The sequence below is a fragment of the Macaca nemestrina genome, chromosome 9, assembly GCF_043159975.1.
Source record: "Macaca nemestrina isolate mMacNem1 chromosome 9, mMacNem.hap1, whole genome shotgun sequence".
Lineage (NCBI taxonomy): Eukaryota > Metazoa > Chordata > Mammalia > Primates > Cercopithecidae > Macaca > Macaca nemestrina.
In genome coordinates, this window is record NC_092133.1 from 109,628,639 (window position 1) to 109,649,823 (window position 21,185).

The 21,185-nt window shown below is 36.9% G+C and overlaps 1 protein-coding gene across 28 annotated transcripts in view; it reads left to right on the plus strand.

Annotated features, from left to right (window-relative positions):
- The window catches only part of LOC105495968 (par-3 family cell polarity regulator), a 719,051-nt gene that overhangs the window by 465,795 nt on the left and 232,071 nt on the right, over positions 1–21,185 (plus strand). For 18 of the 28 annotated variants that reach the window (XM_011765958.3, XM_011765965.3, XM_071070227.1 and 15 more), the window contains 4 exons: positions 2,115–2,303; positions 3,100–3,270; positions 12,719–12,878; positions 18,986–19,175. In XM_011765958.3, coding sequence (XP_011764260.2) covers positions 2,115–2,303; positions 3,100–3,270; positions 12,719–12,878; positions 18,986–19,175 — 710 coding nt within the window. The remainder of the gene's footprint in view (positions 1–2,114; positions 2,304–3,099; positions 3,271–12,718; positions 12,879–18,985; positions 19,176–21,185) is intronic. The other 10 variants (XM_011765959.3, XM_011765963.3, XM_011765966.3 and 7 more) reach the window with 1 other exon arrangement.

Genomic DNA, 21,185 nt, shown 5'->3' on the forward strand with positions numbered 1-21,185 from the left:
TCTGAAACCAGCCTGGCCAACATGGTGAAACCCCATCTCTAAAGAAATAGAAAAATTCGCCCTGTTTGATGGCATGCACCTGTAGTCCCAGCTACTCTAGAGGCTGCAGTAGGAGGATCACCTTAGCCTGGGGAGGTCAAAGGTGTAGTGAGTGTTGATTGACCACTGCATTCCAGCCTGGGTGACAGAGTGAGACCCTTGAGCCTCATGGACCAAAATAAAAAGTGTGTTGAATATTCATGTTTATAGAGCAAAGCATGTATATAAAAATACTTTTGTATCAAAGTGTTTGATATATTTCACCTTTTTTTGCTCACAATACATTGTTTTTATTTGAGCTATAATTGTTCTCTGGGAATATTTTAAATTTAGTTTTTATAATGAGGAGGCTTAAGGCTTTATTTGGACTTTGATCGTAAAATGTACTTACTTTGCATAGTTAACATGGCTATTACCCTGTATTTTTTCAGGTTCTTATTTTGAGTTCTTCATTATATAAGTTTTAATTTTTTTTAACCCATTAGCAAGTTTATTGTAATTGAAATGTTACTTGTCTTTTAAAAACTATGAGGCCATCCTTTGAGATAGCACAAAGATGTCCTGCCATGAAATGTTAACTTTACATATTTGTAAATTAGAAACATCACTTTACATATCACATTACTATGGGTCTAACGATTTATAAATAGCATTTTGCTTATTTTATGATGATCTAAAAAATTCACTTACAGATGAATAGTGTACTCTCAAAATGTATTTTATCTAATTGAGACATCTGAGATTGCATGTTTATGCCCCAAATTCCTTGCATTCCAAATTTTCTTGAATTCCAAATTCCTTGGGTTGATTTTTATTCTTATTAGGACATTTCAAAAATTTGGTAGGATGCAGTCACCTACTTTTTTCATGTTATTGAACATTCTGTAAAAGCACTATCTGTTTAAAGTATATATTACTACATATCTGTGTACCATTATGTTTCTTATTCTTTAATTATAATTTGATAAGTCAAACTTAAGTGATTAAACAGTTGCTGGATAAATATTTCAAAAGTGGGAAAAGAGGAGGGGAAATAGGTTTTAGAACTAGATGTACCATTCAGTTTTTACTTGAAGAGCCTGTGCCACATGTCTGTTATGTGGTTGGAGCAAGAATTTGTGCTTAAACAAGCATCCTGGCCTTACTGATTTGGACATGACCAGTATAGAGATGGTGGAAATCTTGGCCATGAGTGGGATTGCTGAGGAGGAGGACCTCAGAAGGCTGAGTGCTTCCTCTTCAGGAGTGTAGCCTTTCTTAATGATAGACTGTCATCTTAATGCAGTTTATTCAGTTATACATTAAGCTTTCATTTCTTCCTCTGTTTTAAGGGAGGTGAACAAGAATTCGTATATCCTAAATGTTTTTTATTTTAAAAGTCTTCCTTGTCTTCTGTACTTGGTGACTATGAAATTAAATCTGATATATAACTAATTAAACAAGATTACCTGAATAATATTTACCAGCTCTATTATGTATGCTACAATGTTGTGGAAAAGTTTTCTGTGATGTTGTATATCTCTACTTGGTCTCACAGATGTTGACGTTGCAATTAGTTAGAGGCTGTCTGAACCCAGATACCGTTTTCTGCTGATTTTATATGATCAGGATTTGGTATTTTTTTGTGAATAAACACCATTAGTGAACATTAAATGTATTGATAACTTCAGAATTTCCTTATAAAAAGGGAGACAAATGAATTATATTTATTTATTTTACTCCTGTTGTTACTGTTTTTCTTGTCGTTTAGAGTATATAATGAGACCCAAAAAATCCCGAACTCTAGAACTCTCCTAGTCTTTAGTCCTTCCACTACATTTTCCCCCTAACTTTCTCAAATCTGGTTTAGGTTTGGTTCAATATTGAATAATTGCTACATACAAATATTAACAGCTGGTTCCAGAAATCTTCTGGAGTGGGTGCAGATGTACTGTTTTCATGGATCTTGCTATGGAAACTTGGTGGAAATATTTTGCCTCTTATGATTAAGGAACTGCTCATTAGCAGTCTTTAAAAATAACTTTGAGAAAGAAACATTGGAATATAATGTGCTGTGCAATTTTGTTCCCTATTAGAAAGCAGAAGATGAGGATATTGTTCTCACACCTGATGGCACGAGAGAATTTCTGACGTTTGAAGTCCCACTTAATGATTCGGGATCTGCTGGCCTTGGTGTCAGTGTCAAAGGTAACCGGTCAAAAGAGAACCACGCAGATTTGGGAATCTTTGTCAAGTCCATTATTAATGGAGGAGCAGCATCTAAAGTGAGTGTCAACTTTACCATGCGTATGCCTTTTAATTTCAACATTGTTCCTATTTTGAAAACATATTCCTATTGAAACTTTTAATTTCAACCCTGTTCCTATTTTGAAAACATACGCAGTTAACAGGAGTTTTCTCATTTCTTCATGGTACCGACATTCACAATCATACAACTAGGAGATGTCTCAGTGATGTGTCACGTGGGGATGGAGTCCATAACTTCAACTCTTCATTTTTTCTCTCACAAAACATACAACCCATAGACATGCTAGTTAAATGAAGTTAATCTATGCAAAGACTTGGCATAGGTCCTAACACAGAATGGGCGTATAGTAGACATTAATCTTTCCCCTCCCCTCCCTTGTTTGTGGGTCACTTACTCTATTTCTCAGCCTAGAGAAAATTTCCTGGCCATTTGTTAAGGGGACAGTTCTCTGCAACTGTCTAATAGCCTTGAGCTTTTACATGTCTGGGTTTCTAAATAACCTCTATGGGTGTTTCTGGAAGCAAGAAAGTAATCACTTTGTGTCCTTTGAATTAGTATGCTATTTTGGTAAACAGATTATGATAATGACTTGATTTACAAATGTATAAATGATTGAAATAGACACAGGCTACAATAGCTGCTTAGATGTTATTATGCCAGTGTTCAATTGGGCATAATCCATTAGGATTAAAGCTCTCCACTTTTTTTTTTTTTTGGCTTTGTTTTTTATTTTATTTATTAACTAAAGGAAAAGCTACTTCTTTTATAACAGTCTATTTAATAGCACTTATTTTTACCTGTTTTCTTCCCAGGATGGAAGGCTTCGGGTGAATGATCAACTGATAGCAGTAAATGGAGAATCCCTGTTGGGCAAGACAAACCAAGATGCCATGGAAACCCTAAGAAGGTCTATGTCTACTGAAGGCAATAAACGAGGAATGATCCAGCTTATTGTTGCAAGGAGAATAAGCAAGTGCAGTGAGGTAAAAATTGCAAAAAAGTGCTAGCATCTGAGATTGTAATAAAACTACATTTCTGTCCTAATTTTGGACAAAGGGTGTTAGGTTCCAGGACCTTACCTCAAAAAACCATAAATTATCTTTGCTTGTTGTGGTTTTGTTATTTTGTAGGTGGATTGTGATTTGTGTTCTTAATTCTTGTGATCAACATATTCCTAAGTGGATATTAATACTTCTATTGCCAACTCAGCAGGAAACACTGGGATCTTAAAAGCCCCTTTAGCTGAATTTTTTCTTGAAATCAGGGTCACATCTTCCTTCTCAGAGCCAACAGTTTCTCTTCTATTTGGCAGAGTTATACCTGGGAGGTGAATCATGCAGAGAAACAGTTGCTTATTCATTTGTTTATCTAAAATGGGATGCCTCTTACAAAGTCCCTAGTAGGGAACAGTCTTTCTTTCTCCCATCCTTTCTTTCTTTTTTTTTTTTTTTTTTTTTTTTTTTTTAAAGACAGGATCTCACTGTGTTGACCACGCTGCAGTTCAGTGTTGTGGTCACAGCTCAATGCACCTCCATCTTCTGGGCTCAATTGATCCTCCTGCCTCAGTCTGCCAAAGTCCTGGGATTACAGGCATGCACCATAGCACATGGCCCATAGTCTGACTTTCTTAGATGATGGGGTTCTCTTGTGAGATTATCAATAGCGTATACCTCCCTCTCTTTCTTCAGTCCCCATTTTCTCTTTCTCTATGGGATTGAGTCTGTTCTCTTTGAATGCCTCCTTTTTCAGTAATCTGTATTGCATTATACTCTGCTTGTTCTAAATGTATGTTGCAGTTTGGAATTAGGAGCGAGGAGAAAACAGAGCATCCTCTTTTGAAGGATAGGATCATCTATTTTCCCAAATATGGAAAAACATATTTGTTGTATAATAGGACATTTGAAAGTTAAAAATAAATTATATGTAGACTTGATAATATTGGAGCTTGAAAAAAACTAAATTTCATGGATCCATTATAAATTATGTGCCATCTGTAGAAAATAGGTCAGACTAGCCCGTGTGCAAAATGAGCTGTTGAAAATGTGAAGTTTTTCTTAATCAGTGTTCAGATTCCCACATTTTAAGATCAACTAAGATAAAATGATTAACAAATAATACAAACTGAAAATTATACCTAAATTTTTTAAGTGTTTTTCTTAATTTTTAAACTTCTGTTTACTAAACATATAAAGCAAACTTTTCAGGTTGCAGTGTCCACTCATCTGAACCTATGATACAAGCATATTTTACAAAGAAAACATACTCTTGAGCTCAGCTGGTAGTCAATATAGAGGTGACGTATTCTGAAAGATCACTGACCACTGAATTATTTTGTTATTTGTATTTGCCAAATGTAGAATGAGTTAACAGTAATCAACAAATTAATTTCCACATCAAGAGAACAACATAACCTTAACTAAAAAATCTCAGAATGGAGAAGAGTGGGACATAAAAACATTCATTTGTGTGAGATAAATATAAAAGCTAATCCCTCACAGTAGGATACTGGACTGATATTTTCCTCTCTTCCCTCCCTCCTGGACTAATGGAATAATAGTTTTTACTCATTGCAAAATCATTAGCTGATCCTTTAACTTAAGTCCCACAAAGCACTATATGAAAACGTCTCAACTTAAGTTTACAAAACATATCACTCTCTATTTTCTTTTGGCCACCTGAATACTTTCCCATTCCACAGGACAGTTTTCATTCCATAGATATTTATTGAGTATCTTATGTATATCAGAAAATGTGTTAGATCCTGGGGACATAGCAATGAATAAGACAGATGGCATGCATTCTACTGGACGACATATCACCTTCGTCTTTTAGAGACCAACTAAAATTTTTAACACCTCAACGTTTTCCTTCACAGAAAACATTGAATGCTGTAGGAGGACTTAAAATGCAGAAATGGACTGAAGATCAGTGTCCTACTTTTATCTGATTCAGATTATCCCTGTTGTTCCCCCCTAACAGTGACAAAGTAAACCTGTACCAGCCTGAAAATGTTTTGATAAAAGCACTGATTTTATTCTCTCTTGTCCTGTAAGAGACATGGAATTGGAATCCCCCTGAAATATCTCTGTGTCTTATTCACTTCTCCATATTAATTTGTGTGAATGAATATGATTTAAGTAAGGAAACAGCTGCAATAGACAGTAATAGACTTTAATATTCAATATTCCTTTTGGTATCATTTTCATACATTGCTGGTTATTACTATTTCTTAGGACAGCATAAGCTTATAAAGCAATTATATAAAAAAAATCTTATGAGTACTGTGCTATCTTTGTAATGCTAGCAAGAAGCCTTTTGTACTGATAGGGTTTAACTAAAGAATTACATGAAGACAGAAGATCTCAATTCGGCTTCCCATAAGGCATAAGACATGATTTTTCTGCTGTTGTACTTATGTATTACCTTTGGAAAACCTTCTCCTTTGCACACTGGGAGGGTATGTGTAAATTATTTTACAGTAAATATTGATATAAGCATAGGGCATCATGCTGTCCTGAACAAATCTCAAGCCAGAATAATGTGCTGAGTTTTCTTTCTAGGTCTTTTAATCAGCCGTATAGTCCAGTCTTTGCCAATCAGAAAACTGTATTTTGCTATCTCATCTTTAAATCCAAGGTTTGCATATTTAATTTCAAGTTAGGGAAGGTAAGAATGTGTAAAAGAAAATCTTTTGTTCTTTGTCACATTTTTCTTTCTCTTATACATGGAAGTGCTATGTATTAATATGTTTTCTTTATTTTTCACTTTTGTAGAGACAGGGTCTTGCTATGTTGTCCAGTCTGTTCTCCAACTCCTGGCCTCAGCCTGCCAAAGTGCCGAGATTTCAGGCATGAGCCACCTCACCTGGTCCAATATGTTTTCTTTGAATTTATTTGTCAGCTCCCTTCACCTGTTATTGTGTTAAAGCCCTGTATTTCCCTAACATTAGTCCTGACAAGACACATTGGAGAGATTCTCCAGGAGCTATTTCTTAGCCTATTTTGCTTGGCCTTTCAGGAATCTGCAGGCACTATCTCATTCTCAAAGTGTCTCCTATCTACTGTCTCTAGTTTTCTGCTACCATACTCTGGGTCTTCTCTAAGGTTTCCTCTTTTCTGTCTGTTCTTTCATTGTTCCTGTCTCTCAGAGTTCCTCTGGGTCTGTTGTCTGTTTTTTTGGTCGTGTGTTTTTTTTTTTTGTTTGTTTGTTTTTTTTTTTTTGAGACGGAGTCTCGCTCTGTCGCCCAGGCTGGAGTGCAGTGGCGCGATCTTGGCTCACTACAACCTCTGCCTCCCGGGTTCAAGTGATTCTCCAGCTTCAGCCTCCTGAGCAGGTGGGATTACAGACATGCGCCATACCCAGCTAATTTTTTGTGTTTTTAGTAGAAATGGGGTTTCACCATGTTGGTCAGGCTGGTCTCAAACTCACGACCTCGTGATCTGCCCACCTCAGCCTCCCAAAGTGCTGGGATTACAGGCGTGAGTCACTGCGCCCTTCCGGGTCTCTTTGTTTTTAATTCTGCTCATACTCCCTAGCTGATCTCCACTCCATGGTCCTCTGAAACCACTTGTTAGGATGAATACCATCATCCTCTTTCCAGCTCACAACTCCACTCTGGCACCAGATCCCACTGTCCACCTGCCTAGGGAAATATTTCCTGCTCTGTCTTATGGGCACCTAATTCACAAGGGATCACATTCTTTCTGTTGTAGAAGGCAGAGATCTGGGGTCACCCAAATGACCCTCTCAATGCTGTCAATATGCCTGTTGCCTGTTGCCTCTACCTCTAGAATTTCCCTCTTTTCTTTTTTGGAGACAGAGTCTCACCGTCTCGCTCTATTGCCTAGGCTAGAGTGCAGTGGTGCAGTCTCAGCTCACTGTAGCCTCGACTTCCCATGCTCCAGCAATGAGGCCACCTGTCTCCCTAGTAGCTGGGACCACAGGCATGCACCACCGCACTCAACTAATTTTTTCTTTAAAGATGGGATCTCACTATGTTGCCCAGGATGATTTTCAACTCCTGGGCTCAAGTAATCCTTTGGCCTCAGCTTCCCAAAGTGCTGAAATTACGTCTGTGAGCCACTGCGCCTGGCCTAAAATCTCTCTTCCCTCAGCTGCTCCTGTCTCTCCCCTCTGCCACTGCCTGAGTTCAGACCTCATCCTCTCACCAGGCTCATTGCTGCAGCTCCCTGAGGGGTTTCTCTGCAATCAGGCTTTCTCCCTCATTCCATTCTCTGCACTGCAGTCAGGCAAATTTTTCTACAAAACACATTGATCATGTCAGTCCCTGGTGAAACCCCTTTGGGAGCTTTCCACGTCTCCAGGATCAACCAGTCTCCATTGTGGGGTCCACTGGGACATGCCTGATTGTCATCGGTGCCCTACAGCCCCTGCAGCACCTCTGCTCCAGCTACTCAGTGTTTCTGGTAATTTCTCAGACATGGGATGCTCTTTCACACCTCTAGGTCTTCCACTTGCGTCCGTCTGCCCCTCATCCTAGCAAAGGCTTACACAGTCTTTCATTTTTCATTTTCTCTTCCAATGTATTTTCATAGCCCCATGTACTCCCCTCCACCCAGCAGCTGTCACACTATCGTGATTTCCTCTTTGATTTTCTTTTGCTGGAATTGTGGATTCTGAGACTGCCAGGACTTGATCCATCTACCACTTTCCTATGTATCCATCGCTGGTATCCAACCCAGGCCTGACCCATCAGCACAGGCTGAATGAGGAAGAGCAACCCTGGAGAGTCTGGCTTTAAAAAATTTTTTTTTGAGACGGAATCTCGCTCTGTCACCCAGGCTGGAGTGCAGTGGCACCATCTTGGCTCCCCATAAGCTCTGCCTCCCGGGTTCACACCATTCTCCTGCCTCAGCCTCCCAAGCAGCTGGGACTACAGGCACCCGCCACCATCTGGCGTTGTGTGTGTGTGTGTGTGTGTTTTTTTTTTTTTTTTTTTTTTTTAAAGAAAAAGAGGTCTTGTTAGTGTTAGAAACTGAAATTCCAAAGTCACCCTCAGACAAGGCAAACAAGATGAATTTGGAGGCAGTAATTCTTATTTCCTTTGCTTTCCTTCTTTCCATAGATCTAATGGTCTCACCTAACTACACTTAAAAACATTGTATAAGCAATCATTGTTTTCTTTTTCCTTTCTTCAAAGAAAAAGAGATGGCTTCCCATTGTTTAAATCCCTTAAAGGATTGTTTCACTTTTTTAGAGAAAAACTGAGTCCTGGCATTCTTTTCCATTGTTTCAGTTTTGGAATATACAAAGCAAGAAGAGAAAAATTGTTTTCACTTACTCCAAAGGACACATTTGTTGAAGACTTTTAAACAAGTCTGGAGGGGAATGCAAGTAAATACCAGGCATCATTCCTTGAGTGTTGAAAATAGCCTCTATATAAGAGTTATGCTGATTTTTAAATATTTTAAGGAAATTAATATTTGTAGAAATTACTGTAATTTAACATAACTTCCAGGCATTTTATTATATCCATGTTAGAAGTGATTTTATATAAAGCTTTTTCTTAGTGCCAGTAGAGAATATCGTCAGGTGAGCTTTCTGTCTTAGACCTCATATTGGGGGATTTAGTCATCAAGGACTTTAAAATGAATTCTTTCTCTAGGCTTAATCCTCTTAAAATGGGAAAGGTATGTTAGAATAGGAAAGGGGCCAAAGGTATCATTTATGAATCTCTTCATTTTCTGTATTAAGAAATAAATGCAAAGAGGTCAAATGATTTGCTTTAATGGCTGCAAGGCCAACATAGGTGGCAAAGTAATTTAGAAGCAAAATGTCTGTTTCTCTTACACAAGTGAGTGGATCTAATTGACTGTGATTGTGTTGTTCAGGCACTTTATATCCCAGTTGCGTTGGGAAATACTGTACAATAAAAGCATGGGCTTTACAATCTGATGTAATCAGTGAAATTCTGGTTCTGCCATGTGCTGACTTGAGGAGCTCACCTCACATTTCTGATTATTGCCATTGCCCTCATGGGGGTGTGAAGGAAAATAAATGTGGTTCTGCTTGAAAAGAGAATGTGAAACTGTACCCTAAATCTTCCTTCACTCTCCTCGAAAACTAAAATCTGTCTCTTCATTAGTTGCTTTGTGTTCACCTGTCCTCTGGAAGCTAGTATTTTCCAGAATATATATTTGTAATCCAGGTTAAATGTCTTTTAATTTCAACATCATGCTGTGTCCTCAGTTTTAACAGCCTGTTTCCACATAATGTAGTGTGTTTTAAGGAAAATATGACTCACTCACTTTTAGGAATGAATTTATTAATCTATTCTGCCAGTGCCTGCTCTACGCTAGGCATTGGGGATAAATACAACATGCTAAAAAAAACCCTTGAAATATTGAATAATATGATCTTGCCAATCACCAGTGAGAATCCACTTTTAGGTTTGCTGAAGGGGGTTAAGGCCATTCCAATACGAACTTTTCAGTGTTTCTAGTGGAGATGGTGGGATACGTTTTCTTTAGGTGAAGGACACTATTTGACTTGCTGATGCATACTTAAAACAAACGGAGATTTTATTAAGCCCCGCAGATAAATTCACATGAATTTTCATTATTCACTTAGCTTATTATTTCCTTTGGGATAGTGACCACAACATGAAATAAAGGCCTGTTCAAAGAGTTAAAAATAAGATTTTTTTTTTTGCCTATGGTAATATATTTCCAAGTTACTGTAGCAAAAAACGATATCACTTTACACTCCTACGAGTGTGGGTTATCTGGCTGCAACCTAAAGCTATTTTTGTTCTTTAATAGGTAGAAAGACTTTCCTTGGGATGGAACTGAGGGGCCAAATAGCCACTGCTACAGGGTACTGTATTTAGCTGGAGTCAAGAAAATTTTTGCATGTTAAACCACAGACAGACAACAAAATGAAAATTGCAGTTGTGCTTACTTTGGTTTCTTCTAATGAAGCTTAATTTTTTTCCCCCTTGAGATGGAGTCTGTCTCTGTTGCCCAGGCTGGAGTGCAGTGGCACGATCTTGGCTCACTGCAACCTCTGCCTCCTGGGTTCAAGCAATTCTCTGCCTCAGCCTCCCAAGTAGCTGGAATTATGGGTGCCCACCACCACACCTGGCTAATTTTTGTATTTTTAGTAGAGACAGTGTTTCACCATGTTGGTCAGGCTGATCTTGAACTCCTGACCTCGTGATCCACCTGCCTCGGCCTCCCAAAGTGCTGGGATTACAAGCGTGAACCACTGCACCCAACTGAAGCTTAATTTTAATGAGGTTTCAATATAAGGAACCTGCAAGGGCGTGAGAGCAGTCAGGGGAGCAGAGGCCAGCCATTCTCCCAGGACCACTGGGGTTGCCTCTCTTCCTCAGTGCCACTGGTGCCCCCTCCAACATTTCCTAAGCTGGTGTTCTTGCAACAGCAAAAAATCACCAAAAGATTTAAAACAAAACTGTAACCCCAATCAGTTTTTTTAAAAGAAATTAAAAGCCATTGTATCTTCTGTTAAATATTTATGTAGTCAACTATTGATGTCTTCATTTAAATCTGTCTTTTGAGATGCAAATTAAACATGGGTAGAGAGGTAGGGGAGGTGGAGAATCTTTCCCATGAAAATGTTCAAGTGCTTGGTTTTTTTCTGAACAGACGTCTTACTGTTTTTCTCTAGAAAACATGCATGTACTACTTTTTAACAGAATTTTTATTTGGCTTTATAAAATTTTAAAATAGCCTTTTGGGATACTTAGGGATGTCTCAAGAAGTTTTATAAAGGTTTTATCATGTAGAACATTGCAGCATTATACAGTTCAATTAAATACATTTTTCAGGCAAGCTTCAAGATATGTTTTTGATAAATTGTTTTAGAGTCTTATATAGCAAGTCTTTATGTAGGTATACTTTTTAGTGTGTGTGTTCATTGAAAAGCCATACTTGTTCTTAATGGTATAGGGTATTCGTTTTATTAGCTTTTTTTTTTTTTTAAACTTCTCCAGAGTCTCGTGGAATTTAGGCATTACATTCTTTTAGAAACTGTTCTTTTATTTCTTTACATCAGAGACCTTGAATATTTAATTTACTTTTCAGTAAAGCTGTCAGTTGTAATCTACAATTTAGAAAAAAAAAAAAACCTAATAAAACAAATCCTCATTTCACAATTTAAACCTTATTGAGTCTAATTCACTAGAGCTGCAAGTTTATTATTCTCCTGCAGTTTGACGTGCCTCCAATTGTAATTGTGTTGACCCTTCAATGCATTAAATCTCCCCAGTGCTTATCAAACTGGGAGAGATAAGTCTACAATTCGGAACTTCATTAAATATCTCATTTATATTAAACAGATGATAGCTTCTAACAGAAATAATAATTTGTTCAGCTGAGGGAAGTGCGACAGTTGTGATTTCATGTGTGAGATGAGCACTTTCTCTCTTGCTGTGCTGTGTGGTGCTGCCCTCCTGCCCACTCCCCTACATTGGCCATCCCTGACTGGCTAACACCAAAGCATCATACCATCCTTGTGGCGAACCTCAGAGCCTGCGTCGTGAGGATTGTAGTTAAATGTACTTTGTTCTTCCTTAAAACAGATTTTTTTGAAGGCCTTACTAATGTGAATTTTTTACTATATTATTTTTATGTAAAATATGACTTATCAGACACAGCTAACTGTTTAAAGAAATGCCCCATACCATTTTAATTTATTGTCATTGAAATTGACATACATTCATTGCTTATTTATTAGATTGTATATGTTTTTGAAATCCTCTTTGTGTGCTTTATTAGAATATTTGATCCCGATTTTCATATTGTTCTGCACACTACTAAAGTGATTATTGCAGCTGCTGTCTTAAACATTACAGTAAGATAATACCATGATTATTCTTAATTTCTAGCAGGAGGAATTTAAAATCAGTGTGTTGTTCAAGACACGTGAGCTGATAAATAGAGTCTTTAGGTCTTGTAGAGTAGGTAATAATTCCACCAGCACACATGGAAAAATGTGTGCTAATTGTTAGATGTATTTACATACCATAAGTATAAGATCTGTAGCTAAATTGCAGCTTCCATTCTGATAAAGCACACCTTTTATAGAGTAACATCTAGTAAAGAATTCTAAATTACACTGTAACTTAAATTGACTTAAACAGACACTAACAGTCAAATTTGAAAAATAAACAGCAAGCTCTGATTTTTAAAAAGCCTTAAATATACATATTTTTCCCTCAGTGGTTGAAATCTGACAAAACTTCATGGGAGGCATGGTATAAAGTGGCACAGAAAGGTGGTCATTAGGCAGAGCTGTCATCACAAATTATTTTGGTACGGGGTGAAAAGTTCTAGTTCATTTGGTACCCTGTTGGATACAGGCCTTGGGCAAGTTGTTATAATTCCCCCATGCTGCTCATGGGCCTCCATGTACTGATTTTTCTTTGCCCCCACCCCCCTTACTCTGTAGCTAAAGTCACCTGGGAGCCCCCCTGGACCTGAGCTGCCCGTTGAAACAGCGTTGGATGATAGAGAACGAAGAATTTCCCATTCCCTCTACAGTGGGATTGAGGGGCTTGATGAATCGCCTAGCAGAAATGCTGCCCTCAGTAGGATAATGGGTGAGTCAGGTAAAACTCTGTTTATCACATCTTATTTTGATGCTTTCATTGGTTTACTGAGAGGTTATTAGTGTAATATTAATGTAAATAAAAATATAATGTTTTCAAGACAAAGGAGAACAGGTTTATTAAAATCATTCAGGAAGTGTTCATGTGAAGAGGTAAATCAACCCATTGATTTAAGTGACTTGTAGATCCTGTAACATGAGGAAAGAACCAAAAAGAAAGGGATCATATGGAAATGTTTTCCACTGATCAAGATATTCTTTACTTACTTGAAATAATAAGTGAAGCTATGTTTAAAAAGAAATAAAAATTTACTGGCTTATGGCAAGAAGGATTCAAAAGTTACGTATCATTCACAATGGTACTGCCTGGAGGGGGAGAAAAAATATGTGTATATAGATAGGTGCACACATATGTAAAATATTCACATGTATTTGATTTGTATTTAATAGGATGTTACTGTATTTTAATTGTATTTTACTTTTCCGAAGCCTTAGTTTTAAAATCCCGAAACTAGTCTTCTGCATCCTTTGTTTGGATTCAGTACCATCCTATCTGCATGGCTCCCAGTGGGTAATGAGGTTATTAGCACTTGCTTTGCAGCAGTTCAGCTTTCTACTAACAGATCCAGTTAATAAAGACTTGCTTTGCCACAGGAGTGGTTGGATTTACTGAGTTGCTCATCTTGGGATTAGCTTGTGAGAGTTTTCAAATTTAAAACACAAGAAGTCATTTTGATTAAAGTAACACCTGACATAAAGCACTTTTATTACTGGTATATTTTACAAGGCTTTCATTTAAAGTAAAACCCTAAATTTAACTCTATTTCGAGTACATTTAATGCAGATTTGGTATAATTCAAGTTTCCATTATGGAGCCTCATTGAAACAGTAATTTATTCATCAGTGGGTGTTTATGGAAAGTCTGCTATTGGCAAGACATTGTGTATATACTTTTGCTGTAGATACAAAGATGAGTAAGAAGCAATCTCTGCCTTCAAAGAACTTTCTACTGGGCATCATCAAAAACATACATAAACATGTCTAGTAGAATTGTCTGTTTTTCTTCCTCTAATCTCTCTAGCTTTCTAATTTAGAAAAATTGCTGAATATGTAATTTCTTGTCTTGTTACTTGTGGAACTTAGACAAGCCAGCTTTCTGGTTTTACTTTGTCAACATTTTTCTTTTTACCTGCTTGGCATAAGTGAACATCAGGGAAGAGAGCCACACCTATTGGGTTGAACACCTGTAGGTGAAAGGCTTTGTACATAGTTTCTCACTTTTAAATCTTTGCTTATTACTTACCACTCTCTTCACTGCTGTTGGTTTTTCCGTACTTTCTTGGCTTTGGTATAAAACTTTATCTTTGTTAAATTATCTTTTTATTGATGAAATTTCAGTCCCCTTTAGAGAGAAAGAGTGTGCATGTGTCCCTAGATAATGTGTGCACACAAAGTGATATGCTGTAATTTCCCCTTTATTATAGGAACATAGGACTTGCCATACTGAATCAGACCATTGGTCCACCAGTTCCTGTAACCTGCATCCTGCCTCCAATCCCTGATGCTTCAGAGGAAGGCGAAAAACTAAAACTAAAACTCAAACCAAAAAAAAATCCCTAAATTCAGCTAGTGACCTTTTGAAATGCTGTATATATGGAGTTGAAGAGTCATTCATTTTCTTCCTAGTCTGTTGCCCTGATTTTGTTAGCTACAGCTTTATTAGTCCTCTTCAGTTTGCATTATAGTTGACATTGTTTCCTCTTCCTTCTGCTAGATATGTAATGAACTCTTAATACTCCAGATGCTTCCTCAGGGCAGTAACTTCTCTCCCAGTTCTCTGTTTTGTGATGTGTACGTCCTTTTACCACTTTGGGCTGGGGATGACAAATGCATTACTATTTAAGGGTAGGCTAAGTTGATGTTTTTGTGATTTGGATATTTTCTTAAGATAATTTTTTACAATTTGTACCAGAAACTAGGGATTCTAAATAGTTTTACCCTGACAAGTGTATATGCGTATTTTGATTCATCTTGTGTTTTGCAAATCTGAAAATTCCTCACTCTTCGTCAGTCCTTATTCTAATATCATTGGCCATAATAATCAAATGCGATTTGTGATATAGTTACCACTTAAAGTTAGAAATCCTGTTCAAGATGTTACCTTGCAACAGAACGCCCAAACAGGGCATTAGGAGAGGTATGGGGCACAAAATTTAAGAAACTTGACAAATCACAGTTTCTGAACCAAAATTTGGATGTATGTTTTTCTGAGTCATGAATTCCGTAGTTCCAAAGACATTAGAACATTGGATTTCCATTCCTCTAAACCAATAACAACAGTATTTATTGAACTGCACATTATCTAGGCATGTGGAAATTCCTCAGACTGTTTGGTTAATAATTGTCTTCTAAATGTTTGGAATCACTCCTATGTAGACATTGGTGGAGGTGAAGGTATTTACTTCATGATCTGCTATGATACAAAAAGAACTTTGTATTGAAATTCTGGCTCATTACCTTAGGGAGTTATTAATTTTGTGTTAACAGGTTGAATTTTCATATGGAATAATCAATCCCCTGTGTAGGACTCTAGGCTGCAGGGAGCTTTGAGGCTTTGTGATGCATTCCTTTGTGAACACATCCCTGGAGAAAGGCTTTTAAAAGCTATACCCCAAAAGGAAGAGCTTCTAGAGTTGGAAGGATGTCAGATGCCATCAGTCACACTTTCCCACTTAACAGATGAAGGAACTAAGTCCTGATATCCCAGGATGTTTTTTATTTTACTTTGTTTTTGGCTATTTCCTTTTTCTAAAAATAGCCTTCTCTAGGGAATGCTGAGATCTTCATTCTTTATTAGTATCAATGTATAATTATCTACATCTGTAAGCAGATATTCGAAAGTCTCCATATCTTGTTCTATCCTGGCACCTACGGTGACTAAAAACATCAAAGACGTTAAATCTTTGAAAACAGCCTTCAAACCACATACTCCAACCGACTTACCTTATATGTCGGGGAGTTATGGAGCAAATAAATTAAGTAACTTAACAGAAGCTGCACACTTTCTGTACTTCTGAACCAAAATTTGGATGCATGCTTTTCTTTATCATGAGTCACACCTGATTAGGATTTCCTTAGCTTTTATTGGGGTCAGCCAGGATTGTAACCAAAGGCAAGATTTCTCTGTCATCTCTTTTGACAGAATTCCCACTATCATTAGAAAATATCATAGACTATTTTCTAATAGTCCTGAACATTTATCAGAAAGTAATCTGTAGTGGGCCTGCCTGCATAGGATTCTTCCTTTGAAAAGCCTTAATTTTTCTAATGGTTGGTCTCTCTTAACTAACAATCAAAAACAGCAACAAGGCAGCTGGGCACAGTGGCTTATGCCTGTAATCCCAAAACTTTGGGAGGCCCAGGTAGGTGGATCCCCTGAGGTCAGGAGTTCAAGACTAGCCTGGCCAACATATGAAACCCTGTCTCTACAAAAAATACAAAAATTAGCTGGACGTGGTGGTACACACCTATAGTCCCACCTACTGGGGAGGCTGAGGCAGGAGAATCGCTTAAACCCGGGAGGCAGAGTTTGCATTGAGCTGAAATCGTACCACAGCACTTCAGCCTGGGCAGCAGAGTGAGACTCCATCTCAAAAAAACAAAACCAAACTAAACAAAAAACAGCAACGAGGATGATCGGCATAACTAATTTAACCAGCACATCCATTTCATACAAGACATCACACGTTGTCATTTGTAAGCCTGGGACTTTAACTTTTTCTCAACTTTTTTAGCTGAATAATTTTTCTTTTTAAAACAAAACTGAAATCTGTTGTATCCATTTCAGAATTTATCTCAGTAGTTTGTATATTCATATATATGTGGTGAGTTTAAGAAGACGTTATATTTAGAACATTTTTATCTTGTTAGCAATTTGACATAGAAAAATGGAACATTAATGTTTTTATTGTGAGTCATATCACTGGCACGGTTTTCTTCTAGTATCATATGTGGTGTTACCTTCTATGTAAATTTGCCAATGAATAAATGTTTAGTGAACAAACATTTTGTATTTCCTTGTTTCACTCCTTTACAAGATACTGACTAGTTTACTTAGTTTGTAGGTCACTAGTTAACTAGTTGAAGAAAGAGGAAAATTAACCTATCAAAAATAAATTGAAGCCTTCTGAAGTCATAGAAGGTTTCACATTTATGATGTGCCAACTACTAGCAAACATAATTAAGGGATCGTTGTATTGTCTTGGTGGAGCTTAGTAGAATATGTAGTTAAGTTTTTTAGCTGTCCGTTACCCTGGTATAATCTTGGAGCCATAACCCAAAACTATATTCCTGGCAAGCATGTTAAGAAGCAGAAAATAGAAATTTTCAAATCTTGTGAAATGTTAGCCTTTCAAATCATGGGTGAGAAAAAAAAAATGCTAAATTATTTTCTTACTATGAGGAAGATTTCTTGCCATTTATTTATGTATACAATACTGTATCACAACAGTTAAGGTACAATATTTCTTCTCAGAACAACAGATTACAAAAAAAAAAAATCATATGCACCTTTCAGTGTTCCATATTGCTTATTAGGCCATCTCTCAGAATATATTGTGTAAAACCAGGAGTTTTAGTTTTGTGTTTAAAAGTGAATGCACTATGATTATACTGTAATATTTCCTTTAAAAAATTATGCCCGTGTGGGGACTTGGTATTTAATATTGTGACATGCCTCATCAGTGGTGAGTTGTCCATTGGGGTAACTGGTTTTATAATTCTATATGCTTTGAAGAAAAAAGTATGTATTGAGAAGGAAACATTTCTTTGGCTAATAGTGCTAGAAAGTCCTATCTTATTGATGAATATTACTTTTGCTGAACAGGTTTCTATCCTAATATTCTAACACTGTATTAGAAATAAATGAGTAATTTGAATTCAGGTAAGGGAAATGGCTAAGTATTACATTTGATTTACATTTTTATCATTAGCATTTATATAAAGCTGTTAATTTTCATAGTTTGTCAAAATGGGTGCATTTGAAATCAAAGTAACATGCTTGGTAACATGCTGAGAAGAGGTTTCAGTGAACTTACAGTATTACTACAATAGTGAAGTTGATGTTAAATGAGGAATGCAGTTGAAATCTCCAGCAAGTTTACTTTTTGTGAGTTATCCTGAAAAGATGTAGCAATTTAAATAAATTATGTTCCTTTGCTGAAATGTCTAGAACAATACCATACAGACTTTTAAAAATCCTTCAAGCTTGTGTATGCCATCCCAACATCCTCAGTCATGGCCTGAAAAACCTCTGGCCACTCAGCTCCTAATTTTTTGCATCAAGATCACTCCAGGTATCTCTCTAGACTTTGTTTCTGGTGATACTCATCTTTTAAGTGTCACCTGACTGCACCATGGACTTTTCTCCATCATGCATTTAATAATGATGTTGCTGGTATCTAAAATAAATGTCATCATTTCTTCTGGCAGAAAAGATAATATTGACCTAATTCTGATGTTAATTTTGCCAAGATTTCCAGCACTTTCTACCCGCAGTGACCCAGGCAATTACAACACAAGTGAATGGCTTTGGGCTCATCTCTCACACCACCATACAATTATCACTGCTTGTAATTCTTTCTCCTTCACTAGGGCATACGCCCTTTAAGGACAGAGACTGTGTCTTACAGTACGTGCTCTGCGGCAGTTGCTCAATGAAAGAATGAATGAATGAACAATGCAAGTTAGTGGGGCTTCTTTGTAAATTTCCTGGTAAAATTTTTCAAAAGACATTCATAGTTTAGAATGCGTGTAGCATTTTCACATTAGAAGACATTTGAGAGAGTATCTTTGGCTTTAGGAAACTTAAAACCAGAAAAATTGCATGCGTTGCCCTGAGCTATACAGTTGTAGCATCAGAGGTATAGACTCGAGGTCTCTGTTTGACAATCATTTATGAAAAATAAATGTGCTAAATTCTGTTTTGTTCTACCAGGTTGAGCAGATATATGGAAAGTTAGACATTTACTAATATAGCAAAGTATTAAAATTAATAGATGTAACACTTTGATCGATGTCTAGAATTTCTCTTCTTTTTTCACTGGACAGGTAAATACCAGCTGTCCCCTACAGTGAATATGCCCCAAGATGACACTGTCATTATAGAAGATGACAGGTTGCCAGTGCTTCCTCCACATCTCTCTGACCAGTCCTCTTCCAGCTCGCATGATGATGTGGGGTTCGTGACGGCAGATGCTGGTACTTGGGCCAAGGCTGCAATCAGTGATTCAGCCGACTGGTAAGCTCATCGTCCAGGGTTGGAAAACATGAATTAATTACAGTCGCATCTTATGTTTAACTGGCTTACCACTAAATACAGTTAATCATTTTTTTACTAGCCATGCTCTGTCTTAATGGTTTTTATACACTTAATTATCACTCTTTTAATAAAAGATTTTGCCCCAACCCTGTAAATTTAATTGTTTTAGCCTTCAAGAGCTACAGTTAGTAATGTAACCAAAACAACAACAGAACTACTACCAATCAAAAAACCATGCTCATTTGTTTTTCAGTCTCACTATTTATGGTTTATTTCACATCTGTGTTCATTTGATGCATTGTTTTTCAATTAAATTCTTGTCATCTCCCTAAATCGATTCCAACAATTAGATAACTTTGCAAAACTAACAGTTGATGTGTTCTAAGAGTGGGAGGAGGCTTTTTTTTAAGTGTGTGGTTTTTGTTTTTGTTTTTTTCCAGAGTGCTATAACCATACTGTTTAAAATGCTTTGTAATTGCTTTTAACATGGTGACTTCTGGGGCACTCCCTGCTAATTTTTTTTTCCTGTGTCTTTCAAAATAGAAGAAAGCATTTGATACTACTGAGCCAATGTGTGGCTCATGAATGCAGATGTGTGTCTTAATGTTTATGCCTAGTAATTACATACATCAATAAGCAAAAGCAAAGCTCCTTGGGGACGACCTCACAAGGTTGTAGTGATAATTAACACAAACCATGTGAAGTATTGTACCAGAATTTTCTCATTGCCCTTTCTCTGGGGTCTTTTATGAATATATCAGCAAAATCATATTTAAATGTTATGGTGGTGTTTCTTCACCACTTAGCCATTCCTGCTTCCTACTGTTTTTCTGGCTTGTGTCAACATTAATATTAGATAGGAGGTGTCTAGGGGACTGGCATTTATTTGCGTTAACATTTTTAGTAATGATCTTAACAAAGTGAACTACTCCCCCCCCCCCCCCATCCTCTTCCTTGGCTCTCCACATGAACACACAAAATACAGTTCATTTATCTGTTAATTATGAAGATGTTCCCTTGGAATAAATCACACCTCTTATTTGGGACCTTGAAAAGTTCATCTCTAGCTTTTCATTTCTTTCTTTTTTAATTCTCTTTTTGAAAGCACAGGATTTAAAAATAGAACTACACTCAAACCTGCATGATAATGGCCCATCTTTGAATGAGGTTTTTGGTTAAACATAGAAGGGACGACTACAATATAAAGTAAAAACCCATTTGAAATCTGCAGATGGTGTTACATTGACTGCTGTGTCTCATATCTCTTTCTGAAAATGAAAGTAACAACAGAGAAAGCAAGGATTAGATAGACGTAGTATTCATCTTAGGGACAAAAGCCTTTAAATCTCTACCATGATGAGAAATTGTGGAGGTGGTCATAGTCTTTGGGGCCTTATAAAGCAGTATATTAGTGAAAATAGATAAATAACTAGAAGGGATAGATTGTGGCATTAATTTCCCTAAGGGGGATTTGCAAAATGGTGAGGACTTGTATAATTTTGCTGTGGGGAATGTGGGGCGAAGAAAATAATATGAATGAAGGGTTATCCAAACAAGAATGGCAGCTGTTCTGAATCACAGCAGAAAATGCAGGCGTTTCCAGCCTGACAATATCTTCCCTAATCCTTGATGAAAATGTTATGAAAACAAAAGGCCAATAAGACAGGATTAATAACTGGAATTTTAATAACATTAGGGGTCAAGATATGGTTACATTCTTTAAAGAATCAGCTGTCATTCCTGCAATCTAACTTGTTAAATATTCCAGTGTACTGTTTATTGTGTCTGAAATTAGTTTAATGGGAATATTGATAGGGAAGAATTAATTTTGTCATAATTTAAGAGTAGTTATTTTAAAACTCTTACTAATGCACAAACTCATTTGACATTTTAAATTGTATCTGTAGTTCACCGCATAGTTGTTGAAGGCTATATCAAATGGCTAAACTTATTTGTTTGCTTATAGAATGTACTGTTTTCAATCCTTTA